The sequence below is a fragment of the Zea mays genome, chromosome 9 (assembly GCF_902167145.1).
Source record: "Zea mays cultivar B73 chromosome 9, Zm-B73-REFERENCE-NAM-5.0, whole genome shotgun sequence".
Lineage (NCBI taxonomy): Eukaryota > Viridiplantae > Streptophyta > Magnoliopsida > Poales > Poaceae > Zea > Zea mays.
This window is the reverse complement of record NC_050104.1, coordinates 160,009,611-160,031,824: the sequence shown is the minus strand read 5'-3', so window position 1 is coordinate 160,031,824 and position 22,214 is coordinate 160,009,611. Positions and strand designations below refer to the sequence as shown.

Genomic DNA, 22,214 nt, shown 5'->3' with positions numbered 1-22,214 from the left:
CGCGAGCTGGTCGGACTCTTTCATCCGGATCTGGTGATACCCTGAGTAGGCATCGAGGAAGGACAGGGTTTCGCACCCAGCAGTGGAATCCATGATTTGGTCGATGCGAGGCAGAGGGTAGGGAACCTTCGGACATGCTTTGTTGAGACCAGTGTAGTCTACACACATCTGCCATTTCCCCCCTTTCTTCCTCACAAGCACAGGGTTGGCAAGCCATTCGGGATGGAATACCTCTTTGATGAACCCCGCTGCCATTAGCTTGTGGATCTCTTCGCCAATCACTCTGCGCTTCTCCTCGTCGAATCGGCGCAGAGGCTGCCTGACGGGTCGGGCTCCGGCCCGAATATCCAGCGAGTGCTCGGCGACCTCCCTCGGTATGCCGGGCATGTCCGAGGGACTCCACGCAAAAACGTCGGCGTTTGCGCGGAGAAAGTCGACTAGCACTGCTTCCTATTCGGGGTCGAGCCCGGAACCGATCCGGATCTGCTTGGTGGTGTCGCCACTGGGGTCGAGGGGGACGGCCTTGACCGTCTCCGCTGGCTCGAAATTGCCGGCATGGCGCTTCACGTCTGGTACCTCCTTGGAGAGGTTCTCCAGGTCGGCGATGAGGGCCTCGGACTCGGCGAGGGCCTCGGCGTACTCCACGCACTCCACGTCGCATTCGAACGCGTGTTTGTACGTGGGGCCGACGGTGATGACCCCGTTGGGGCCCGGCATCTTGAGCTTCAGGTAGGTGTAGTTGGGGACGGCCATGAACTTCGCGTAGCATGGCCTCCCTAGCACGGCGTGGTAGGTTCCTCGGAACCCGACCACTTCGAACGTCAGGGTCTCCCTTCGGAAGTTGGAGGGTGTCCCGAAGCAGACTGGGAGGTCAAGTCGCCCGAGGGGCTGGACGCGCTTCCCAGGGATGATCCCGTGGAAGGGCGCAACGCCTGCTCGGACGGAGGACGGATCGACGCGCAGGAGCTTGAGGGTCTCGGCGTAGATGATGTTGAGGCAGCTGCCCCCGTCCATCAGGACCTTGGTGAGCCTGACATCGCCGACAACGGGGTCGACGACGAGCGGGTATTTCCCGGGGCTCGGCACATGGTCGGGGTGGTCGGCCCGGTCGAAAGTGATGGGCTTGTCGGACCAGTCTAGGTAGACTGGCGCCGCCACCTTCACCGAGCAGACCTCCCGGCGCTCCTGCTTGCGGTGCCGAGCCGAGGTATTCGCCGCATGCCCTCCATAGATCATGAAGCAGTCGCGGACCTCGGGGAACTCTCCTGCTGGGCGATCTTCGTTCTTGTCGTCGTCGTGGGCCCTGCCACCCTCGGCGGGTGGCCCGGCCCTGTGGAAATGACGCCGAAGCATAACGCACTCCTCGAGGGTGTGCTTGACGGGCCCCTGATGGTAGGGGCACGACTCCTTGAGCATCTTGTCGAAGAGGTTTGCACCTCCGGGGGGCTTCCGAGGGTTCTTATACTCGGCGGCGGCGACAAGGTCCGCGTCGGCGGCGTCGCGTTTCGATTGCGACTTCTTCTTGCCTTTCTTCTTGGCGCCGCGCGGAGCAGACGCCTCGGGAGCTTCTTCCGATGGGCGGCCCTGGGGCTGCTTGTCCTTTCGGAAGATAGCCTCGACCGCCTCCTGGCCAGAGGCGAACTTGGTGGCGATGTCCATCAGCTCGCTCGCCCTGGTGGGGGTTTTGCGACCCAGCTTGCTCACCAGGTCGCGGCAAGTGGTGCCGGCGAGGAACGCGCCGATGACATCCGAGTCGGTGATGTTGGGCAGCTCGGTGCGCTGCTTCGAGAATCGCCGGATGTAGTCCCGGAGCGACTCCCCCGGCTGTTGCCGGCAGCTTCGAAGGTCCCAGGAATTCCCGGGGCGCACGTATGTGCCCTGGAAATTGCCAGCGAAGGCTTGGACCAAGTCGTCCCAGTTGGAAATCTGCCCCGGAGGCAGGTGCTCCAACCAGGCACGAGCAGTGTCGGAGAGGAACAGGGGGAGGTTACGGATGATGAGGTTGTCGTCGTCCGTTCCACCCAGTTGGCAGGCAAGGCGGTAGTCCGCGAGCCACAGTTCCGGTCTCGTTTCCCCCGAGTACTTCGTGATAGTAGTCGGGGGTCGGAACCGGGTCGGGAATGGCGCCCGTCGGATGGCCCGACTGAAGGCCTGCGGACCGGGTGGCTCGGGCGAGGGACTCCGATCCTCCCCGCTGTCGTAGCGCCCCCCACGCCTGGGGTGGTAGCCTCGGCGCACCCTTTCGTCGAGGTGAGCCCGACGGTCGCGTCGATGGTGCTCGTTGCCGAGGTGGCCCGGGGCCACAGGCGCGGTGTTGCGCGTGCGCCCGGTGTAGACCGAGGCTTCCCGCATGAATCGGGAAGTCGCGGCATGAGGTTCCGAGGGATATCCTTGCCTTCGGGATGCAGTGCTCTCGGCCCGCCGGGCCGCAGCGCCTTCCAGGAGATTCTTGAGTTCTCCCTGGATTCGCCGACCCTCGGTGGTTGACGGCTCCGGCATCGCGCGGATGAGCATTGCTGCGGTTGCCAGGTTCTGACCAACCCCGCTGGATGCGGGCGGCGGTCTGATCCTGACATCGTTGGCGACGCGGTGCTGGAGACCTTGGGGCAGATGACGTATTTCTCCGGCCAGGGGTTGGCCCACCCATGCTTGTCCGACGTCCCGATGGATCGGCGCAAGCGCTCCTGTTCCCTCGTTGAGCCTGGCCTACGCCTCTCGGACTTGCTCGAGTTGTGGGTCGTAACCCCCCGCCGGAGCGGGGACCACAGCTAGCTCCCGTGGGATGTCGGCGCGAGGCACCGGCCTAGGGAGATCACCATCCTCCGGCATGCCAAGATGGTTGCCTTCGGTGGGATCCCCTAGCTCGATGTGGAAACATTCGCGGCTTGGGCCACAGCTCTCGTCGCCAAGGCTGCGGCTTCCATCGGAACAGTCGGATAGGCAGTAGTCACATGCGGTCATGAAGTCCCGCACGGCACTGGGGTTGCCAAGTCCGGAGAAATCCCAACCGATGCCGGGATCGTCATCTTCCTCGGACCCAGAGGGCCTGTAGGTCGAGACGTCCGTCAGTCGGTCCCAAGGCGACCGCATACGGAACCTCAGTGGGGTTGCACTCGCCTCAATGGGAGCGCCCGCCAAAACGAGGTCGTTTGGCGGGTTGAGGCCGAGTCGAAATGACGCAAGATGGGAGTTAGTCGTTACCTTTTGGTCGACGAGGAGCGACGTAGTCACATCGGGGACTGGTTGCGCCGTCATCTCTGGTTCGTGGGCGACGTCCTGCAGGCTTTCCGCGAGCGCGCCGGCGTCGTCTTCTTGCTCGGGGTCAGCGCGCCGCGGGGGGACAGCGCTTGCCTCCGTCTTGAACGCGAGGTCGACGTCCGGCGTGCCTTCCGTCGGGGCGTTGGGGGCGTCGATTCGCTCGACGGCCGACGAAGCGCGGCCTCCCGTCTGGCCTTGACGGCCCCGCCTCCTCCTCCGTTGGCGGGGGAGGGAACGGAGCGAGCCCGAATGTTGCTCTTCCACCACGCGGGGAAGACGTCGTCGATTCCGCCACCGGCGGGCGGGTTGTCGGCCGCCATTGTCGTAGTCGCGCGGCGGTGGAAGGAGTATCATGTCGTAGCTGCCGTCGAAGGACATGAACTCAAGAGTCCCGAAACGAAGCACCGTCCCGGGCCGGAGAGGTTGCTGGAGACTGCCCATCTGGAGCTTGACGGGGAGCTGTTCGTCAGCACGCAGCAGGCCCCTACCTGGCGCGCCAACTGTCGGCGTTTCGAGACAGGGGGGTCCCTAAGCCGACGAGTGAGTGTGCTGCGTGCCCCAGCCCAGATGGGTCGAGCGCGTGGGCGAGCGCGAAGGGGGGAGAGGCGAGGTGGCCGGAGTCGAGCGTGAGAGAGGTGTAAGTCCCGCGGCCTTCGTGTTCGTCCCGCGCCCAGGTCGGGTGCGCTTGCAGTAGGGGGGTTACAAGCGTCCACGCGGGTGAGGGAAGCGAGCGGCCCCAAGAGAGCGCCTGTCCCGTCCTCGGTCCCGCGCGGCCAACCTCCTCTGAGAAGGCCCTGGTCCTTCCTTTTATAGTCGTAAGGAGAGGATCCAGGTGTACAATGGGGATGTAGCAGAATGCTACGTGTCTAACGGAGGGAGAGCTAGCGCCCTAGGTACATGCCAATGTGGCAGCCGGAGAGATCTGGGCACCCTGCTGGCGTGATGTCGTGGCTGTCGGAGGTGCGGCGGAGCCTGATGGAGGGACAGCTGTTGGAGCGGTCGAGTCCCTGCTGACGTTGTCCTGCTTCCGTAAGAGAGCCGGGGGCCGCTGTCGTCACAGAGCTTGCGGAGCGCCATCATTGCCCCTTCGGCGGAGCTGGCCGGATGGGACGCCGGTCTTGTTCTCCATGACCCGAGTCGATTCGGGGTAGGATGATGATGGCGCCTCCTGTTGGCGTGGCGGTCTATGCCCTAGGCAGGGCGACGTGGGGGTTCCTCCGAAGCCAAGGTTGAGTTTGCCTTTTGTTGCCGTGGCCGAGCCCGAGCCAAGGGGTCGGGCGAGGCGGAAGTCGTTCGGCCGAGGCCAGGGCGGAGTCCGAGCCCTGGGGTCGGGCGAAGCGGAGTTTCGTCGTCTTCCGGGTGCTAGCCCGAGTCCGAGCCCTGGGGTCGGGCGGAGCGGAGTTCGCCGTCTTCCGGGTCTTAGCCCGAGTCCGAGCCCTGGGGTCGGGCGGAGCGGAGTTCGCCGTCTTCCGGGTCTTAGCCCGAGTCCGAGCCCTGGGGTCGGGCGGAGCGGAGTTCGCCGTCTTCCGGGTCTTAGCCCGAGTCCGAGCCCTGGGGTCGGGTGGAGCGGAGTTCGCCGTGGCGCCTTTGGCAAGGCCTGACTGCCTGTCAGACTCACTCTGTCGAGTGGCACTGCAGTCGGAGTGGCGCAGGCGGCGCTGTCCTTCTGTCAGACTGGCCAGTGGAGCAATGGAGTGACGGCGGTCACTTCGGCTCTGCCGGGGGCGCGTGTCAGGATAGAGGTGTCAGGCCACCTTTGCGTTGAATGCCCCCGCAATTTGGTCAGTCGGTGCGGCGATTTAGTCAAGGTTGCTTCTGAGCGAAGCCAAGGCCTCGGGCAAGCCGATGATGTGTCCGCCATAAAAAGGGGGCCTCGGGCGAGACGGAAGTCTCTCGAGGTCGGCTGCCTTTGGCCGAGGCTAGGCTCGGGTGAAGCGTGATCGAGTCACTCGTGTGAACTGATCCCTGACTTAATCGTACCCATCAGGCCTTTGCAGCTTTATGCTGATGGAGGTTACCAGCTGAGAATTAGGCGTCTTGAGGGTACCCCTAATTATGGTCCCTGACACCTCTGTTCTAAAATAGTATTCGTTTTAGTTCTGATTTTATGTATATATTTAATTAGATAATGATAAATCTTGACACATATATAAAACAAATACATTTAATATTGTATAGATCTATAAAACCTTAAGGGCTAGTTTGGGAACTACATTTTCCAAGTGATTCCTATTTTCCCAAGAAAAAATAAATTAATTTTCCTTGGAAAATAAAAATTCCGTGTGAAAATGAGGTTACCAAATTAGCCCTAAAACAAATTCTAATTTGGTACGGAGGGGAGTACAAAATTTCTCCTTAGGTTTGGCAGCACCTACCGGCCATATATTCCAAACAAGCTCGTCGCCGTCGTGCTCGTGCATCACCATTCGGCAACAATGTGACCACGCACCGGATATGGTCCGCACCCAAATCGACGGCGCCCCGGCAGAATATGCCGCCACCGGTTGCATCGTCCTCGCGGCCCATTTTGAAATGAAAGGCAAGCGCCACCAACACCGAGAGGGATTATCAGAGAATCATCCATCCATCAGATGAGAGATCACAACCAGTAACCTCCACTCGCACGGTGTTTAAAAAATTGCTAGCACCAGTGACCTGTGCAGTATGTGCTGGCTCCCTATTACTCTCCATCCATAAAAAAAACGCAATTCTTGCTTTTTAAGGAGCACTTTAACTATTTATATATATAAATATGTATGAGCAATCGTAATATAACATGCATGAATATTATTGGAATAGCTGTATAAAATATATTTTAAAAATAAATTTATATCAAAAGCATAAATACCGATTCTTTTTATTATAAATTTAATTAAATTTGCGATAAATTAATCGATGCTGACATGGTAGGTGTACATTTTTTATGGGCCGAGGGAGTAGTCAGGACAGTGCTGCTGATAGTACTCGATCAACTGATCACTCCATCATACATGCCAATAGATTAAAATATATTAAAATATGGTCATAGGCATCGGTTACTAGGACTCTAGGAGGTTGTGTGCTACAAGGTCGTCTTTAGTAGATGACACTGTTTACATAGTAAAGTTTAAAATAAAGAATGTGATATGAAATAGAATACGGGATCTGTTGAAGATGGCCTAAGGTTATTCTCAACGCATGGTCAAATGACATATATACCCGTAGATTGAACCTAATTTAAAAAGTTTATGCTCAAATCATGTTCTTTCACAAAATTTATCAAGTGTGAGCATGTCCATCACGTAGAATGAATACCTCATATTTCAATATATTTTTGGAAACTATATAATGAACTGTATTATACTGGGGTGGGAGCGAGTGTCTGAATATAATTACTTTATGGAAAGAAAACCCACAGCGATCTACAATATAGCCAGAGTTCAACGATCTTTGAAAGGTAGCACGTGGGACATTGTAAGATTTCTAATCTTTCCCGGCAAGTTTTCTGGACATTACCGTTTGACTTGATTCCGGGTCACTTGGATTGGTTGTACAGGTGCAGTATACACCTAGACTTGCAAGAGGGTCAAGTAGTGATGATGTAGAGCTTTGAAAACAAAAGCCCGTAGTACTAGTAAGTACTATATCGTCCTTGCATACGGTAGACTGTGGATATTTTTATGCAGGAGAAAAATAAAGGCCGGCCGTCGAGACTGTCAATTTCCTGGCCTAGCCTGAAGAAAGTGACCGACAATAGCAGTTAGGGACGATGGAAATTTTAACCAGTAAATCCTGTGGCTATCCGACCGTTTCATTTGATTCCGGGTCAACGTCTGGAACATCGAACAACTGCGATGATTTTACCCATAACAAGGCCTCGACGCTCCTAAGCCGACCTTTACCCCAACCTCAGACTGTATGACTAAGGGCATGTTCGGTTACACCAATCCGAGAGGGGATTGGTGTAACCGAACGTGCCCTAAGGGATCGGACACAGGGAAAGGAGGAAGGGAAAACGCATCAGAGAGCTAGCCTATTCCGTTAACAATTTTTGTATCCTTCATTAGGTGTGACATTTATACTCTTCCAAGTAAATATGGCCACACTAATACCTCTCCTTTTCATTTTGTTTGCCCGACTCATGCAGGGTCTCAAGAAAGTCGAAGGCAGCAAGAACTGACCAAGCCAATCTTCGAAAATGCACTGGCCTAAGGAACTAGACGAACGCCGAAGGATCGCTTCCCAGCAAGGACCTGAACCCGTTCATGAAGGACAAGGGATCACTTCCCGGTAAGGACTCGAACCCATTCAAATTCCTTTGGCTGGGACCGAAGAGCGAAAAACTCATGGCAAAGCAACCGTGAATTATGGAGTTCAAAGGCTGGTCCGTAAAGGGCTCACGACCGCTCTAGAGAAAATAACCCTGACGTACGAAATGTTAAGGGCGTCACCAACTCGTGTTTGAGTTCTGGCAGAGTCTAACTCATGGTTTATCGCAGAGAGAGGTAGCGAGTCACTTGGATTGATTGTACAGGTGTAGTATACACCTAGACTTGCAAGAGGGTCAAGTAGTGATGATGTAGAGCTTTGAAAACAAAAGCCCGTAGTCCTAGTAAGTACTACATCGTCCTTGCATACGGTAGACTGTGGATATTTTTATGCAGGAGAAAAATAAAGGTCGGCCGTCGAAACTGTCAATTTCCTGGCCTAGCCTGAAGAAAGTGACCGACAATAGCAGTTAGGGACGATGGAAATTTTAACCAGTAAATCCTGTGGCTATCCGACCGTTTCATTTGATTCCGGGTCAACCTGTGGAACATCGAACAGCTGCGATTATTTTACCCGTAGCAAGGCCTCGACGCTCCCGAGCCGACCTTTACCCCAACCCCAGACCGTATGCCTAAGGGCTCGGAGACAGGGAAAGGAGGAGGGGAAAACGCATCAGAGAGCTAACCTATCACGTTAACAAATTTTGTATTCTTCACTAGGTGTGACATTTTTACTCTTCCAAGTAAATATGGCCACACTAATACCTATCCTTTTCATTTTGTTTGCCCAACTCATACAGGGTCTCAAGAAAGTCGAAGGGAGCAAGAACCGACTAAGCCACCCTTTGAAAATGCACTGGCCTAAGGAACTAGACGAACACCGAAGGATCACTTCCCGGCAAGGACCCAAACCTGTTCATGAAGGACAAGAGATCACTTCCCAGTAAGGACTCAAATCCATTCAAATTCCTTTGGCCGGGACCGAAAAGCGAAAAACTCATGGCAAAGCAGCCATGAATTCTAGAGTTCAAAGGCTGGAACGTAAAGGGCTCACGACCGCTCTAGAGAAAATAGAGTGAGGGGCAGCTGAAGACGGGCACACTAGCGGCTAGAACCCTGACGTACAAAACATTAAGGGTGTCACCAGCTCGTATTCAAGTTCTGGCAGAGTCTGACTCATGGTTTATCCTGAAGAGAGGCAGCAAGCCATCGGTTCCGATCGAATAGAACCTACAACTATATTAGTCAATGCCCGAGAGTATGAGGATGGTCCCCAGCAAACCCCGCACTTGGATCCTGCAAAAGGAACAAGGGCCTCACCCAAATTAACCGCTTGAAGCTCACCGAGCGCAATTGCTATCCCATCGAAGAAAGCATGGCACTGCTCACCTCCCCTCATTCCCGCGATGGGGATGCACGGGGGAGAGTAAATCGAAAAGACGAGACAAACCCCTAGACGGACCTCTGCATTGAGCAGGGGCTTAAGGGCTCGCCACGCACGAGTATGGCAGACGAACAAAAGTTGCACGAATCGCACCCCCTATATTCGAGGAGGGCTCGAGACAAGGCAGTGTCAGGGGCCCTAGAACCCATACACGTTATCAAATGATTGAGTTGCACAAAAAGCCATGGAAGATTACAAATCATGAGACTACGAACAATTGTGAAAGCTAATTCCTTCGCAAATACCACCCCCAACATGACGATCGCAACAACGTCGAAATCACCCAGCAATGGGTCCAGATCCGCAACTAACAAACTCTCAAACAGACCGATGGCATACTGGAATTTACCATCGATGTATGGCAGCGTGGTGGCAAAAGTCCACAATGCGAGCTAGCGCAATATCCTCGCAACCGCATGCTGCAATCGTGTCCCTCACAACCCACCGCATCACGCTCCCGAGCCAACCCTCATTGGAATCAATTCTCTCCCCATCTTACCCCTGGTAACTTGATCGACGAAGTCCTCGGAGGCTCGAGCTCCCGTGTCATCCGCGAGATGTGGCGTGCTCATAGCCACGAGATTCGCAGCAAAGGCTCCAGAGGCGCCTCCACATCTACTCCAGGGACACGCATAATGAGAAGCTACAGTTCCATGTAATTCATCTTGTCGTGCACCTGAGCTCTCTCCCACCGTTTCTGAGTGTTTGGGTCCACCTGACAAAGGTGTCAGCACGTGTCAGTGCCCAACATCCCGCACATCCTCGGCCAGCGGCGCACTCATGACATATCGGGACAACGCCTGAGTGCACAGGCAACTGCCAAGGCGCAACACGATGAACCGTGCCGAGTCTAGGGCTACGAAGGCCAGGGGTTGGCATACCCAGAATGATGGTGCTCGAGCCCACACCGAGCGACGTCCGCAATAAAGAATATGAGACACCCAGGCGATCGCAAGCACGCGTGACTTTATCCCCATGGTAAAATGTCTAGTTTTACCATCACCCGATGGATCCTTCCTAAGGAAGCCATCCCTAGCCGACCTCGTTCCTTAGCCTATAAAAGAAGGAGGATGGCCCCCGGACACAAGTGAGTTCTCTCGGACGCAAGGACGGACCACAGATGAGACGACGCTAGAAGGACTGACGAACAGGAGGAGGACCCAGATGCAAGAGCCCCGTTGTCAGACAAGACTTAGGTAGTGTTTGGTTGAAGAGCCAAATAGAACGGAACCGTTCTGTCCCAGTTTTGTTGTTGTTTGGTTACAAAGTAACTAGAACGGAATGGCTCCAATTAGGGAATATTCTCCTCAGATCCGGAACCATTCCGCTCCAAAAAATCAATGGGACGGAGCCGCTCCGTTCCAATCCCGCTCTCACAGTCACGCTCCGTTCCGTTCACTCTGCAACCAAACAAAAAACAGAATCGCTCCATTCCAGATTACCAAGCACAGAACAGAGCGGCTCCGTTCCTAGAATCAGGGATGGAACGGCTCCATTCTACTTGGCTCCTCAACCAAACACTACCTTAGCTAGGACTTACTTTGTAACCACCTCCATCACGAATAAGAGACTTGGAAGCCTCGCCTCCCTCTCTCTCGCCTGCTTGTAATCCATACTATGAGCTTTGATCGTCAATGGTGCCGGAAACGCAAGCCGTCTATGATTAGAAGTATTGATGTTCTGCTCGAACTAGTATAAATCCGGTGCCTACCGTGTGCACCGCTCGAGCTCGGAACACGTACAATAAATTTATTTGTCGGAGCGAGGTTTGAAACACCAACAAGTTTACACTCAGCAAAACCCGCGGGTGACTGTGGGTAGAAATACAAGAATTTCACTATATTTTTTTTAGAAAAAAAAACTCGTATTTTTAAGGAGGCCAAAGTCGGATCTACCGTTATTTTTTGTACATATCCGAGAATTAACACGCTGCAGCGCGCGCAGGTACGATTGGTTGCCACCGTCATCCCCTTAGAACAGAAATCTTACCGGCAAGGCAAGATGTTCCATTACGTTTTGTCAAATTGACTCCCGATCACTCGGGAGCGATTCCAAAGCATCGTCAGCTCCTGGACTTGAGTAGTGGATCAAGTCAATGGTGAGGTAAGTGCCTTGGAGAAAAAAAAAACGGAATGCGGTACCGTGCCAGTACATTTTGTGGGTTGGCCCCTGGCCGGTGCCGTCACGTATCTGCCGGCCCCCAATGTCACGACCCACGAACCGTGGTGGTGGGTGCGTGGTTACTGCCTGCCGAGTGCCGAATGACGATCCGGCCCGATCGTTACACACGAGCACGACACGCGACGTGAAAACTTATCGGACCCTCCGCACTCCACTGCCGGCGAACGCAACGTCGGTTGCGTTCAGGGCTTCCAACCCACATACGCAGCGCGGGCCGTGCTGCCCGTGCACCGACGGGTCCACCACCGGCAGCAGCATCCAGGGGCAGACTGACTGGCAGAGGCACCTAGGGATGGCAGCGGGTCGGGTTGTGTTCGGGTCTGATAATACCCGACCCGATATCATACCCGACCCTTATACAAATATCCATACCCACCAAGTCAATCGGGTACAAAATTGGACCCGTACCCGTACCTACCGGGTATCCGTCGGGTATCGGGTATCCGGTGGATATGGTACTGTAAAATATAAATCTGCATGCAAATCGCAGCTTGGGACGGTCGCTGGTCGCAGCCGCGCAGGCGTAGCTCGACCGCTCGGGGCAGCGTCGCAGCGGGGCAGCGGGCTGAAGCCTGAAGACTGGCCGATTGCCATCCCTAGAGGCACCAGGCAGGCAGGACCAGCTGCCGTTACTGACCCGTGGTCGTAGTGGTGCTAGCGGTGCGCTCAAGCTGTCGTCGCAGCGTGTTCTCTAAATTTTTTTCTCCTAAATGATAGCATGCTACTCCCTCCGTTTCTTTTTATTTGTCGCTGGATAATGCAAAATTACACTATCCAGCGACAAATAAAAAGAAACGAAGTGAGTACTATACAGTCACGTTACTAAGATTCTTTTTCATATATTCACTCTTTCCGCAACCGTTTCTATATATATTTCCCTATATATCTCTCTACACATAAAATATAGTTTTCTATCCCTACTTTATATCTATTATCAGTTTGTTGTTAACTAACAACTACAAGACTGTCAACAGTAGCAACTGACAGCGCCATAACGTGGGGCGAGGGAGAGGGGGGAGAGAAGCCTGCTAGGGGCAGGGCTAAGCGAATTTTAGCTCCTGTAGCCGTCACACGGAAGGGAGGGGACTGGCGGTGGTAAGACTATCCACAACGGTTCTTTCTAATTTTTTTTCTCTATATCACTTTTTTTTGTCACATCATCAACATTTCATCATCTGCTTTTTCATCTCCCGCATTGGTTCCCCCCTAAATACTTCCCCTATACCCCACTACAACCATAAAATATTATTTTCTAAACCTACTTTTTATCCACTACGATTTTTTCATCTACTAACAATTCATCGCGGGCCCACAGCTACAGTACCAAACAATGTTAGATCACGTGAACAGTGACACGCCAGAACTGGAGGGAGATAGAAGAGCTCCGCTCGCTAAGGCTGGCCGCAGCGGAGAGCGCTGAGCAGCCCCCTCCCCTTCGTAGCGGCTACAGCTCCCTCCCCTGACCCCGCAGCGCTGCCCCCTACACGCCACTCGATCTACGCGCCGGCCCTCTTCTCTCTACCCCTCAATCCAACGGTTCACTGTTCATCTCCTACGACACTGTGCTATAGGTCCACGAGTAATTGTTAGTAGATAAAAAATTGATAGTAGATATAGAAAATGATATTTTATAGTTGTAGTGGGGTATAGATGGAGTATTTAGGGGAACCGCTGCGGGAGATAAAAAATAGGGGATGAAATGTTGATGATGTGACACAAAAAGTGATATATGAAAAAAAAAATAAGAAGAACCGCTGCGATACCCTAAGGGGGTTGTGTAGAGCCAAAACGATGCGGGGTAGAGGGTCTCCTGTAGCCGGCATGCAGAGAGAGGGAGCGAGAGCGGCATGTGCTGCGGACAGTCTAAGGCTATCCGCAACTGTTACCCCTAAATTTTTTCCCCTATATCACTTTTCCCCCTATTTTTCTCTCTATTTTTTCATCTCCCGCAGCGGTTCCCCCTAAATACTCCCCTATACCCCACTACAACTATAAAATATCATTTTCTATATCAACTATCAATTTTTTATATACTAACAATTACCCGTGGACCCACATCACAATATTTAGGGTGATGAACAGTGACACGCTGATCTGGGGGGAGAGAGAAGGGAGCCGACGCGTAGGGGGCGCTGTAGGGGGCACCGCTGCGGCCGTAGGGTGCCCCCTACAAGCGGCATGCAAGGGGAGGGGGATGACTAGCGTTTACCGCTGCGTACAGCCTAAGGCTATCCGCAAGTGTTACCCATAAAATTTTCCCCCTATATCACTTTTTTGGGTCACATCATCAATATTTCACCCCCTATGTTTTCATCTCCCGCAGCGGTTCCCCCTAAATACTCCTCTTATACCCCACTACAACTATAAAATATCATTTTTTATATCTACTACCAATTTTTTATCTACTAACAATTACTTATGGCCCCACAGCACAGTGCTGTAGGGGATGAACAGTGATCCCTTAGATTGAGGGGGAGAGAGAAGAGGACCGCGCGCTAGGGGCCGCTGCAGGGGGCAGCGCTGCGCGCGTGGAGCGCCCCCCTGCAGGCGCCATGGAAGGGGAGAGGAGCGGCTGGCGTCGAGCGTTGCAGACAGTCTAAGCGCTGCGTAAGGCTATCCGCAACCGTTACCCCTAAATTTTTCCCCTATTTTTCCCTCTATTTTTTCATCTCCCGCAGCGGTTTTCCTTAAATACTCCCCCTATACCCTACTACAACTATAAAATATCATTTTCTATATCAACTATCAATTTTTTATCTACTAACAATTACTCGTGGACCCACTGCCTAGTGTTTAGGGGATGAACAATGACACGCTTTATCTGAAGGGAGAGAGGAGGCCGACGCGTAGGGAGCGCTGCAGGGACACCGCTGCGGCCGTAGAGTGTCCTCTACGGCTTAGTTTGGGTACTCTAGTATTAAAGTGGTTTGGAGGGATTGGAGAGTGTATAAATCCTCAATAGATCAAAAACTCTCACAATACATCTCAATCTACTCTAATCCCTTTTATTACTAGAGTACCCAAACTAGTCCTACAGACGGCATGCAGGGAAGGGGGCTGCTTAGGGGCGGCGTTGCAGTTAGTCTAAGCAGGAGCAGGCAGGAGGCCGCGCGGCGCGCGGGCAGGGTGCTGCGGCAACAGAGCCACAGCGGGCAACGACAAGGGAACGGGAAAAGCCAGCCAGATGCGACGGCAAAACGGCACGAGGGAGGAAGAAGGGCACTGGGGACAGTGGGACATGATGGACTCGGGAGGCGCCGCCGTCCATAAAATGGAGGGAGAGAGGCCGTCGACTCAACTGACGGGCCTCAGGCCGAGCCAAGCAGACCACGCGACCCCAGCTAGCTACTCCAGTTACCAGGCACAGCACAGGCGCCCACGCGCTCCAGCAGTGAGGGAGGGAGGCCCTGCCACCCGTGCGTGCCGTGCCGTCCTGGTCCCGCCCCTCCCCTGCGGCCAAGAGAGAGAGAGAGAGCGCCGAGCCCGCCCCGCCAGCGCCGCGCGATTCGCCGATGGCCAGCCATGAGGCGTGCTGCGGCACCATGTTCTGGGTGTACCTCATGTCCTGCGTCGGCCTCGTCATGTTCGCCGGCCTCATGTCGGGGCTCACCCTCGGCCTCATGTCCCTCAGCCTCGTCGACCTCGAGGTGCTCGCCAAGGCCGGCACGCCCAAGGACAAGCTCAACGCCGGTACACCTCCTCCCCCTCCTCCTCCTCCGCGGCGCGGCGTGGCCGGAGCAGTTGCCTGGCTGCTGCTGCTGCTGCTTCTGATTAGCAGCTACCGTACGGACCCCCACCCTGTTTGGATTCTAACCTGACTTGTCCTCTGCTGCCTCGCGCGCGCAGCCAGGATCCTCCCGGTCGTCAAGAACCAGCACCTGCTCCTCTGCACGCTCCTCATCGGCAACTCGCTCGCCATGGAGGCGCTGCCCATATTCCTCGACACGCTCGTGCCGCCCTACGTCGCCGTCCTCATCTCCGTCACGCTCATCCTCGCCTTCGGGGAGGTTACCAGATTGATCCACCCCCCCCCCCCCCCCCCCCCCCCCCCCCCCCCCCCCCCTAATTCCTGAAAATTACTTCCCACTCCGCTTCCCCGATGAATGAATCGAGCCGCCAGCTGATTCGCTTCCTTCTGCTTCTACTCCCCCCCACCCCCAGATCATGCCGCAAGCCATCTGCACGCGCTACGGGCTCAGCGTGGGGGCCAAGGCGGCGCCCGTGGTCCGGCTGCTGCTCATCCTCTTCTTCCCCGTCGCCTACCCGATCAGCAAGGTACGTTACGTGCTGTTGCTGTACCGCGGCGGCTGATTTGTTCGTCGTGTTCGAAAGAGATAGTGAGGGGTTGGAGCCTTGTGCCTGCTTGCTGGATTGTCCGACTGAATTTGGGATGGGACAGGACAGGACAGCACAGCACAGGTGGGCGGCCGCCGAGTAGGGTATCAATGTATCATGCAGATCGATCGCTACCCGGTTCATTATTTAATTTGACAACCGAAAGGAATTTTCGTTCCATGCTCGTCTAGTCCTCCCAATTGCACCGGGGTCAACTTTGGCTCTTCTTCCTTTTATAAAATACATTGGATTGGATTGGATTGTGCTTGTGCACGCTGACTATGAAGTCGCTTAATTAACTTGGTATCAGCCCAATGACGCAGCAAGAAGTAATTGGAACCGTGAAGCAAGAACCTTTGTCTTCATCTTATAATGCAGCCTGACTAAGTAAATGGAGATGTCTATATGTGCACACGTCTAAACGTGGCTGACTCATTTGGGGAAAGCGGTTCAACATACAGGACAGTTTAATTTAATCACTTCCACGATAACCCTGACTGTTACTGGTTAGCAATTCTATGGAACTAAATTAATTATGCATCTCACCGTTAAGTGATTGCCAGAATTTGTCAATTCTATAGAACGTGTTTTTCACCAAATAAAAAAGAAGGCAGCCAGTTTGTTTGAGGGCAGCAAAGTTCTTTATTATTGTAGTATATGTAGTATGTGTGATATGATCCGTAATCCTACAACACCTGTGTAGGTTGTATGGGTAGGATATTGGTCACGGTATGTACTCCTAGCGGCGCACATCAGCACATGTGTCGTAGTTGCACATAGGGAGCAAGGAAGCGAGAGAAATGTGGAACATCGTCCTTGAGGCCACACAAGATAATTTCATCGCTTGATTTGATTGAAACATATCCTCTCCATATATATAGAAGCCTACTTGACCCCTAAGCAATTATTTCCGTGAAAATCTCCTGACAAGAATCAATCATAATTCTATTTTTATGGAAACGATACAAAATATCTAAGGAAGCAAAATCATGAGCATTTTGCTTCTAACCGCTTGTGTGGCCTAGCCACTGGCGCGGCCCCGGCGTTTATAGGTGATGTCGATCATAACATTTCTTTCTGTCTCTTTGAACAACTCGTTCTTGAGCTGGACGTCACGTGTAAAGGTCCTTGAATTGCTGAAATGGCTCACAAGTGGGTCATCGCTGGGAAAGCCACACCATTGAATGAGTACATGCTAGGTGCCCCGACGTAGTTGAGAGCGCAACACACGCTCTAGCGCGGGCAGTAATCGACCGTCCTGTTTGGGCGGCACAGGCAGTGGAGTCGCCGGGGTCCTCGTGAAACGAATTGAGCAGCCCCATGTGGAACACGTCATGGAGACGATCGCCCTCTGGAAGCTGAAGACAATAGCACATGTCCGACGCGCTCCAACACCTGGAAGGCGCCAACATAGCGTGGTCCGAGCTTTCCCTTGGGTCTGGACTCTAGCGAGTGTGTTAGACAGTGGAGGAGACGGAGCCACACCCAATCGTCCACCGCGAACTCAAACCCACGATGGCGGTTGTTGAACCCAATCTCTTGCTTGATTAGATTGATGCATCTCCTCTTCTTATATAGAGAGGCTTGACCCCTAAGCAAATGATTTTTATTTTTATAAAAAACTTCTAACAAGAATCAGTCATGATCCTATTTTTATGGAAGCAATGCAAAATATATAAGTAGAAAAATCCTGAACATTGTGTGTCCTTAATTGCGGTGTGGCCTAGCCACTGGCGTGGTCCCGGCGCCTATAGATGATGCCAGTCATAACATTCTGTTACTACCCTTTGCAGTACCTTATTTGATTCATATAATTGTCTCCATTTAGTTATTGGACTGGCTCCTGGGAAAGGGACATTTTGCACTAATGAGAAGAGCTGAGCTAAAGACGTTAGTTGATATGCATGGCAATGAGGTTAGTATACACTTCTCTTCGAAAGGTTCATATCCAGTTTAAAGATTGTCATATGTAACTATCAGTTTATTGCATTCATGTTGTGTTAATTCATTTGCTACATGTTATGCTGTTTGAATTACTGTACCTATTTTACTCATGCAACTCGAAAGGTATCTTAGAGTTCCTCATTTTCTCATTCATTGGATCCCAGATAAGCTTTTTTATTATGTTTTAACACTTAATAGTTAATACGAGTGAACAAAGACGAGTGCCCAAACAATTGTGATTGCACATTCCTATATGACATCAATATTATCTTTTTGATGTTTATTTAATTTTACCTGTCAAGAGCTAACAACAATATGGGCTACCATCTAACTCATGGTGTTCTGTTACATTTCTGTTAGGCTGGAAAAGGTGGAGAGCTGACTCATGATGAAACCACTATCATTACAGGAGCTCTGGAGCTGACTCAAAAGATTGCAAAAGATGCCATGACTGCTATATCTGAAACATTCTCACTTGACATAAATGCTAAGCTGGACTTGTATGAACCTTTCAACCTAGAGTATTTGTGTTTCCTAATTGTTATATTATACTCATAGAACTATTTGATGTTTCTGTAGACACACAATGGGCATGATAATGACTAGAGGGCATAGTCGTGTTCCTATATACTCTGGGATGCCAAGCAATATTATCGGCCTTATATTGGTGAGTGACCTAAATTAATTACACTTTTGGATAACATCAATTGCTACCCTGATCTATTTTTTTCCAGGGTAACCCAATGACATGAACAATTTATAATTTCCTGTTTGTTTTCTGACCAATAGAAAAAATCCATCGTTTCAGGTAAAAAACTTGATTACTTGCCGCGCTGAAGATGAAGTGCCCATTCGTAATCTTACTATCAGAAAAATTCCAAGGTATCATCAAACCAGCCCTAGCCCCTAGGGGCAACCATAAATTCATTCTTATTTGTGCAATCTTATTTCCAGATGAATAACTGTACTATTCATAAATGTTTTGGATAGTTTGGGCGCATATCTTTCTCCTTAGTAATCTGCATTGATTGTCTTCTAATTACCACAACATGTTGCCATTGTTCTGTATATCAGGGTGGCTGATGATCTTCCTCTCTATGACATTCTAAATGAGTTCCAGAAAGGTCACAGCCACATGGCTGTGGTAATTAAACGAACAAAGGAAGCAGGAGTATCCACTGAAAAGCAAAAGAGCACAACTGCCGATTATAAAATAAACCCCAAAGATGCTCGTGCTGATGGTACATGTCTTTTAATTTTTTTCTAGTAACTTTTCTACAGTGATTAAGCTTCACGCTAAAAATTGTGTGTTTCTGTATGCACAGTACTGTTCCATTTTCCTTTCGCTGGTCACACATATTTCCAGGAAATTATACTGGTCTTTCTTTGGCTTTCAGGCTCATCCCCTTCTTATGGTAGCACTGCCGTAAGTCGTAGAATTAACATAGAGAAGCATGGAGATGGGCGCCCATACAATAAGAAATCAGAAAGGAAGCGGGAAAACATTCTTGATTTTAACAACGATCCACTTCCAAGCTATTCAATGGATGAGGAGGCAGTGGGAATAATCACAATGGAAGATGTCATGGAAGAACTTCTACAGGTTTGCGCATATTCGTAATTAACTCCTCATGGTTTGGAACAAGTATCTGCATTGTTCACAGCATAACATATCTACCGTGCTTTCCAAATATGCACTTAGATCTCCAGCTAATGATGCTATATAAGTGTTCTCCGTATCCTATGGAAACATCTTTTTTTTTTTGCAACATTTTAGCCATCTTAGATACCATTCAATTAGGTGAGAAACTAGGGGGAAAATCATAGTTGAACTTGAGTGTGGTAATAATTTCTTTTTTCTCGGACAAAGTTTGGCTTCTCTCAGATCTTGTAAACTGACATGACTCACTTCGCAGGAAGAAATCTATGATGAAACAGATGAGTATGTTGATGTACATAACAAGTAAGTATTTCACTAATTCCTGCTTATTCTGAATAGCTAATCTAAATCTATGCCACAGCTCATGGTTTTCTTGTTCTATTACAGGATCAGGATAAACATGTTGACTCCAGGCAAATCGCTGTCACCTGCTATATCTCCTGGTGGTGGGCCCTTATCTCAGGGGTTTCGAAGGACTCCTATGGCATCTCCGTTCTCACCATACCACCATGGTAGTTCTGTCTTGCGTTCCCCGGCTTCGAACCATGGTCAGTCACCTGGGACTTTACCGACAATACTGTCCCCTGGAAGATCACCTACTGCACAGACACCTGGGCAAAGTTCACCAAACGGAAGTCAGGTGAGGATTCGTTTTCGTGTTACTAGGCTGTTGTGCGAACTGTGCACTTATATTTTTTTTTGAATAAATTGAAAGAAGTATCGAAGGGCTCATTGTTGCACTCTTTCTTTCTTTTATTTTTGTTAGGTTTCAATAAACTCCAACGGTCAACATAAAAAGGACGGTGAGAGCTAACATCCCAGAAGATTGGTTCTCGGATGAAGGTCTCGTCTCAAGACGGCATGCGTGATCAAATTATGACATTGCTAGCGTAGGATTAAGCTGCGAGTATAAGTAGCACAGCTCTCTTGGCCCATAGTTTTGATCGCTTGCCTGTACATATATGCTTCAGCATCCGGACCTTTAGTATGTCCTAATCCTCGCTCTGTATTGTAGAGGTCACATCTTATATAGTTATAATATATCTGGTGAGGGGGAAAAGAGCTAAGCGTTGGACTGAATATATTAAAGAAAAAATCAAGCTGATTTTGCGACTTGTGATCGATCACTGTTTTCATGGACTCGGTGGAGACGATAACAACTCAGATGCATATCAGGTCAAGCCGATGGTTGCTGTCAGTTCAGCAGCATCAATAGAGAATGATCAGAGTGTTGCAGTCACCCATCTTCTAGGTTCGTAGCGTTGTATACCCGGCCGTATGCTTGCGACCCAAGGCACGCACGCGGCGATGCTCGCACTCCCGCTGCCTCTGCCTGGCTTCTAGATTCCAGCCGTGCCCCCTGCCCCCACGCAGACGCAGCGCACTCGTCCGTTGGTTGTTTCGTGAGCCGAAGATCCAGGCCTGGCCTGCCGCCCTGCCGTGTATCGCTGGCGGTGCGTCCCTGCGTGCGTGGCCTCCCGCGCCACCGCCACGTTCCAAGTCGCCGGCTCGCAGGTCGCACCCATCCACTGATCACCGTCGAGGTGGGGGTGACCGAGACCGACGGAGGACTAGGCATATGCTGCAGGCGAGCTCGGATCGGCCAGCGGGCCTGCTGTGGGTGCCCGGGATGAGCCCGTGTCCGACGACGGGCGCGGGGCCGTCGGAGAGGGCGCAGGAGATCGCGCGGCGGCGGGAGGAGATGCTGCACGACCTCCCCGAGTCCGAGTACGAGCTCTCGCTCACCGACCTCGTCGAGAAGGCCGCGGGCGGGGGCGACTGTGGCGAAGCCGCGCCCGCGCCCATGGCAGAGGGGAAGGACCCGGGCGCCTCACGGCCGGCGCCCGGCGGGCAGCTGCCGCCCGCGGCAGCGAGGAGGGCGTCGGCGCGGCGGCGGGACAGCGGGGGCAGCTTCCGCTTCCGCAGCAGCAGCGACGGCGTCCTGCTCAACTTCTACATGCCGCGGTCGCTCACCCGGAGCTTCACCGCGCCGCGCCCCGCCCGGACGCCGTCGTCCGCATCCGGCTGCCGGAGCCCCACCATCGCATCCGACTGCAGCAAGAGGTAATCAATCGATCGATCCTCGAGTTTAGTTTCGTTGAATAGTGATATTCTTGGAAATCATAATTCATAGTATAGTATAGTATATGGCCCCATCAAATCAAATCCATGCGTTGAAAGTTGGCACAAATCCGAGCTATCCAGAGCCGGCGCGACATTTCCAAGGGAAAGAACGCCTAGGTGTCGTCTTCTGCACACAACCTCAGTTTGTCGAATGTTTATCGCCAACTAGTTTATTTTAAAAATAAACCGTGATAAATTAAAAAAAAAAGAACGCAGCGAGTACATTTAGCTGCTGAGGTGCCGCCAAGGCCTAAGTGTAAGTCAAGTGCCCTATGCCGATGGTTTATATTCCAGCCCTGTCTGTCCGCGTATCTAGCAGCATGACGTGCATCAACTATCAAGCAGCTCGGCTGCGGTAGGCTTGGGAACCACGTACTGTTCAATTGCGACACCGCGGTTCGTCGACTTTCTAATTTTGCCGCTGTGTTGACTGATATTAACCGATGCGCCGTGCGGTTGCTGGTGGCTTGCGGACTGTGGTGGTGCAGGGAGAGGGACTCGGACGCCGAGACCGTCAAGTGCTGGTCGTTGCTGTGGGATCGGCGGTGGCGCAAGTCCAGCCGGCGGGACCCGGGCGCGCCGCCCAGCGAGAGCGAGTCCGCCATCCGCGCCGCGTCGGTCGTCAAAGCGAAGCGGCCAAGCACTCCGCTCCGCCGGCCCATATCTGAGCCGACTTTTTTTCGTCCGTCTCCTGCCCCGCCTGCCGGATAAGTTGTCGCATCCAGTTTTGTATGTTAATAAAAACTAGGTACCTAGCGCTCATGTATCCAATCACACCTATAGTATTACTATATAATATTAAATTAAAATAATTTATCATATTGATATTCCTGAGTTTTGCTGGTGGCCAAACGTCTTGTTTGTTTTGGATTCTGGTCCTAGTCTAACTGTCATAATTGGTTTCCGTCAACCAAACGCTTCAACTGTCTATATGTTTTATAAGAATCGTTTATGTAAAAATCGTCAATAGAATCTGTCAAGTCGTCATGATGAAAGTAATATGCTGCTTTTTAAACCCTAA

At 52.0% G+C, this 22,214-nt stretch overlaps 1 protein-coding gene and 1 pseudogene across 1 annotated transcript; both read left to right on the top strand.

Annotated features, from left to right (window-relative positions):
- The first annotated feature begins 14,454 nt into the window (after window positions 1–14,454).
- Window positions 14,455–20,184, top strand: LOC100279331 (uncharacterized). The gene is made up of 12 exons (NM_001360966.1): window positions 14,455–14,820; window positions 14,977–15,137; window positions 15,292–15,405; window positions 17,294–17,380; window positions 17,770–17,909; window positions 17,989–18,076; window positions 18,218–18,291; window positions 18,484–18,650; window positions 18,807–19,012; window positions 19,326–19,372; window positions 19,457–19,709; window positions 19,836–20,184. The coding sequence occupies exons 1-12, from the start codon at window positions 14,643–14,645 to the stop codon at window positions 19,881–19,883; spliced, it is 1,563 nt and encodes a 520-aa protein (NP_001347895.1). The 5' UTR covers window positions 14,455–14,642; the 3' UTR covers window positions 19,884–20,184.
- A 333-nt stretch (window positions 20,185–20,517) lies between these two features.
- On the top strand, window positions 20,518–22,027 carry LOC103639598 (uncharacterized; annotated as a pseudogene).
- Window positions 22,028–22,214: the final 187 nt, after the last annotated feature.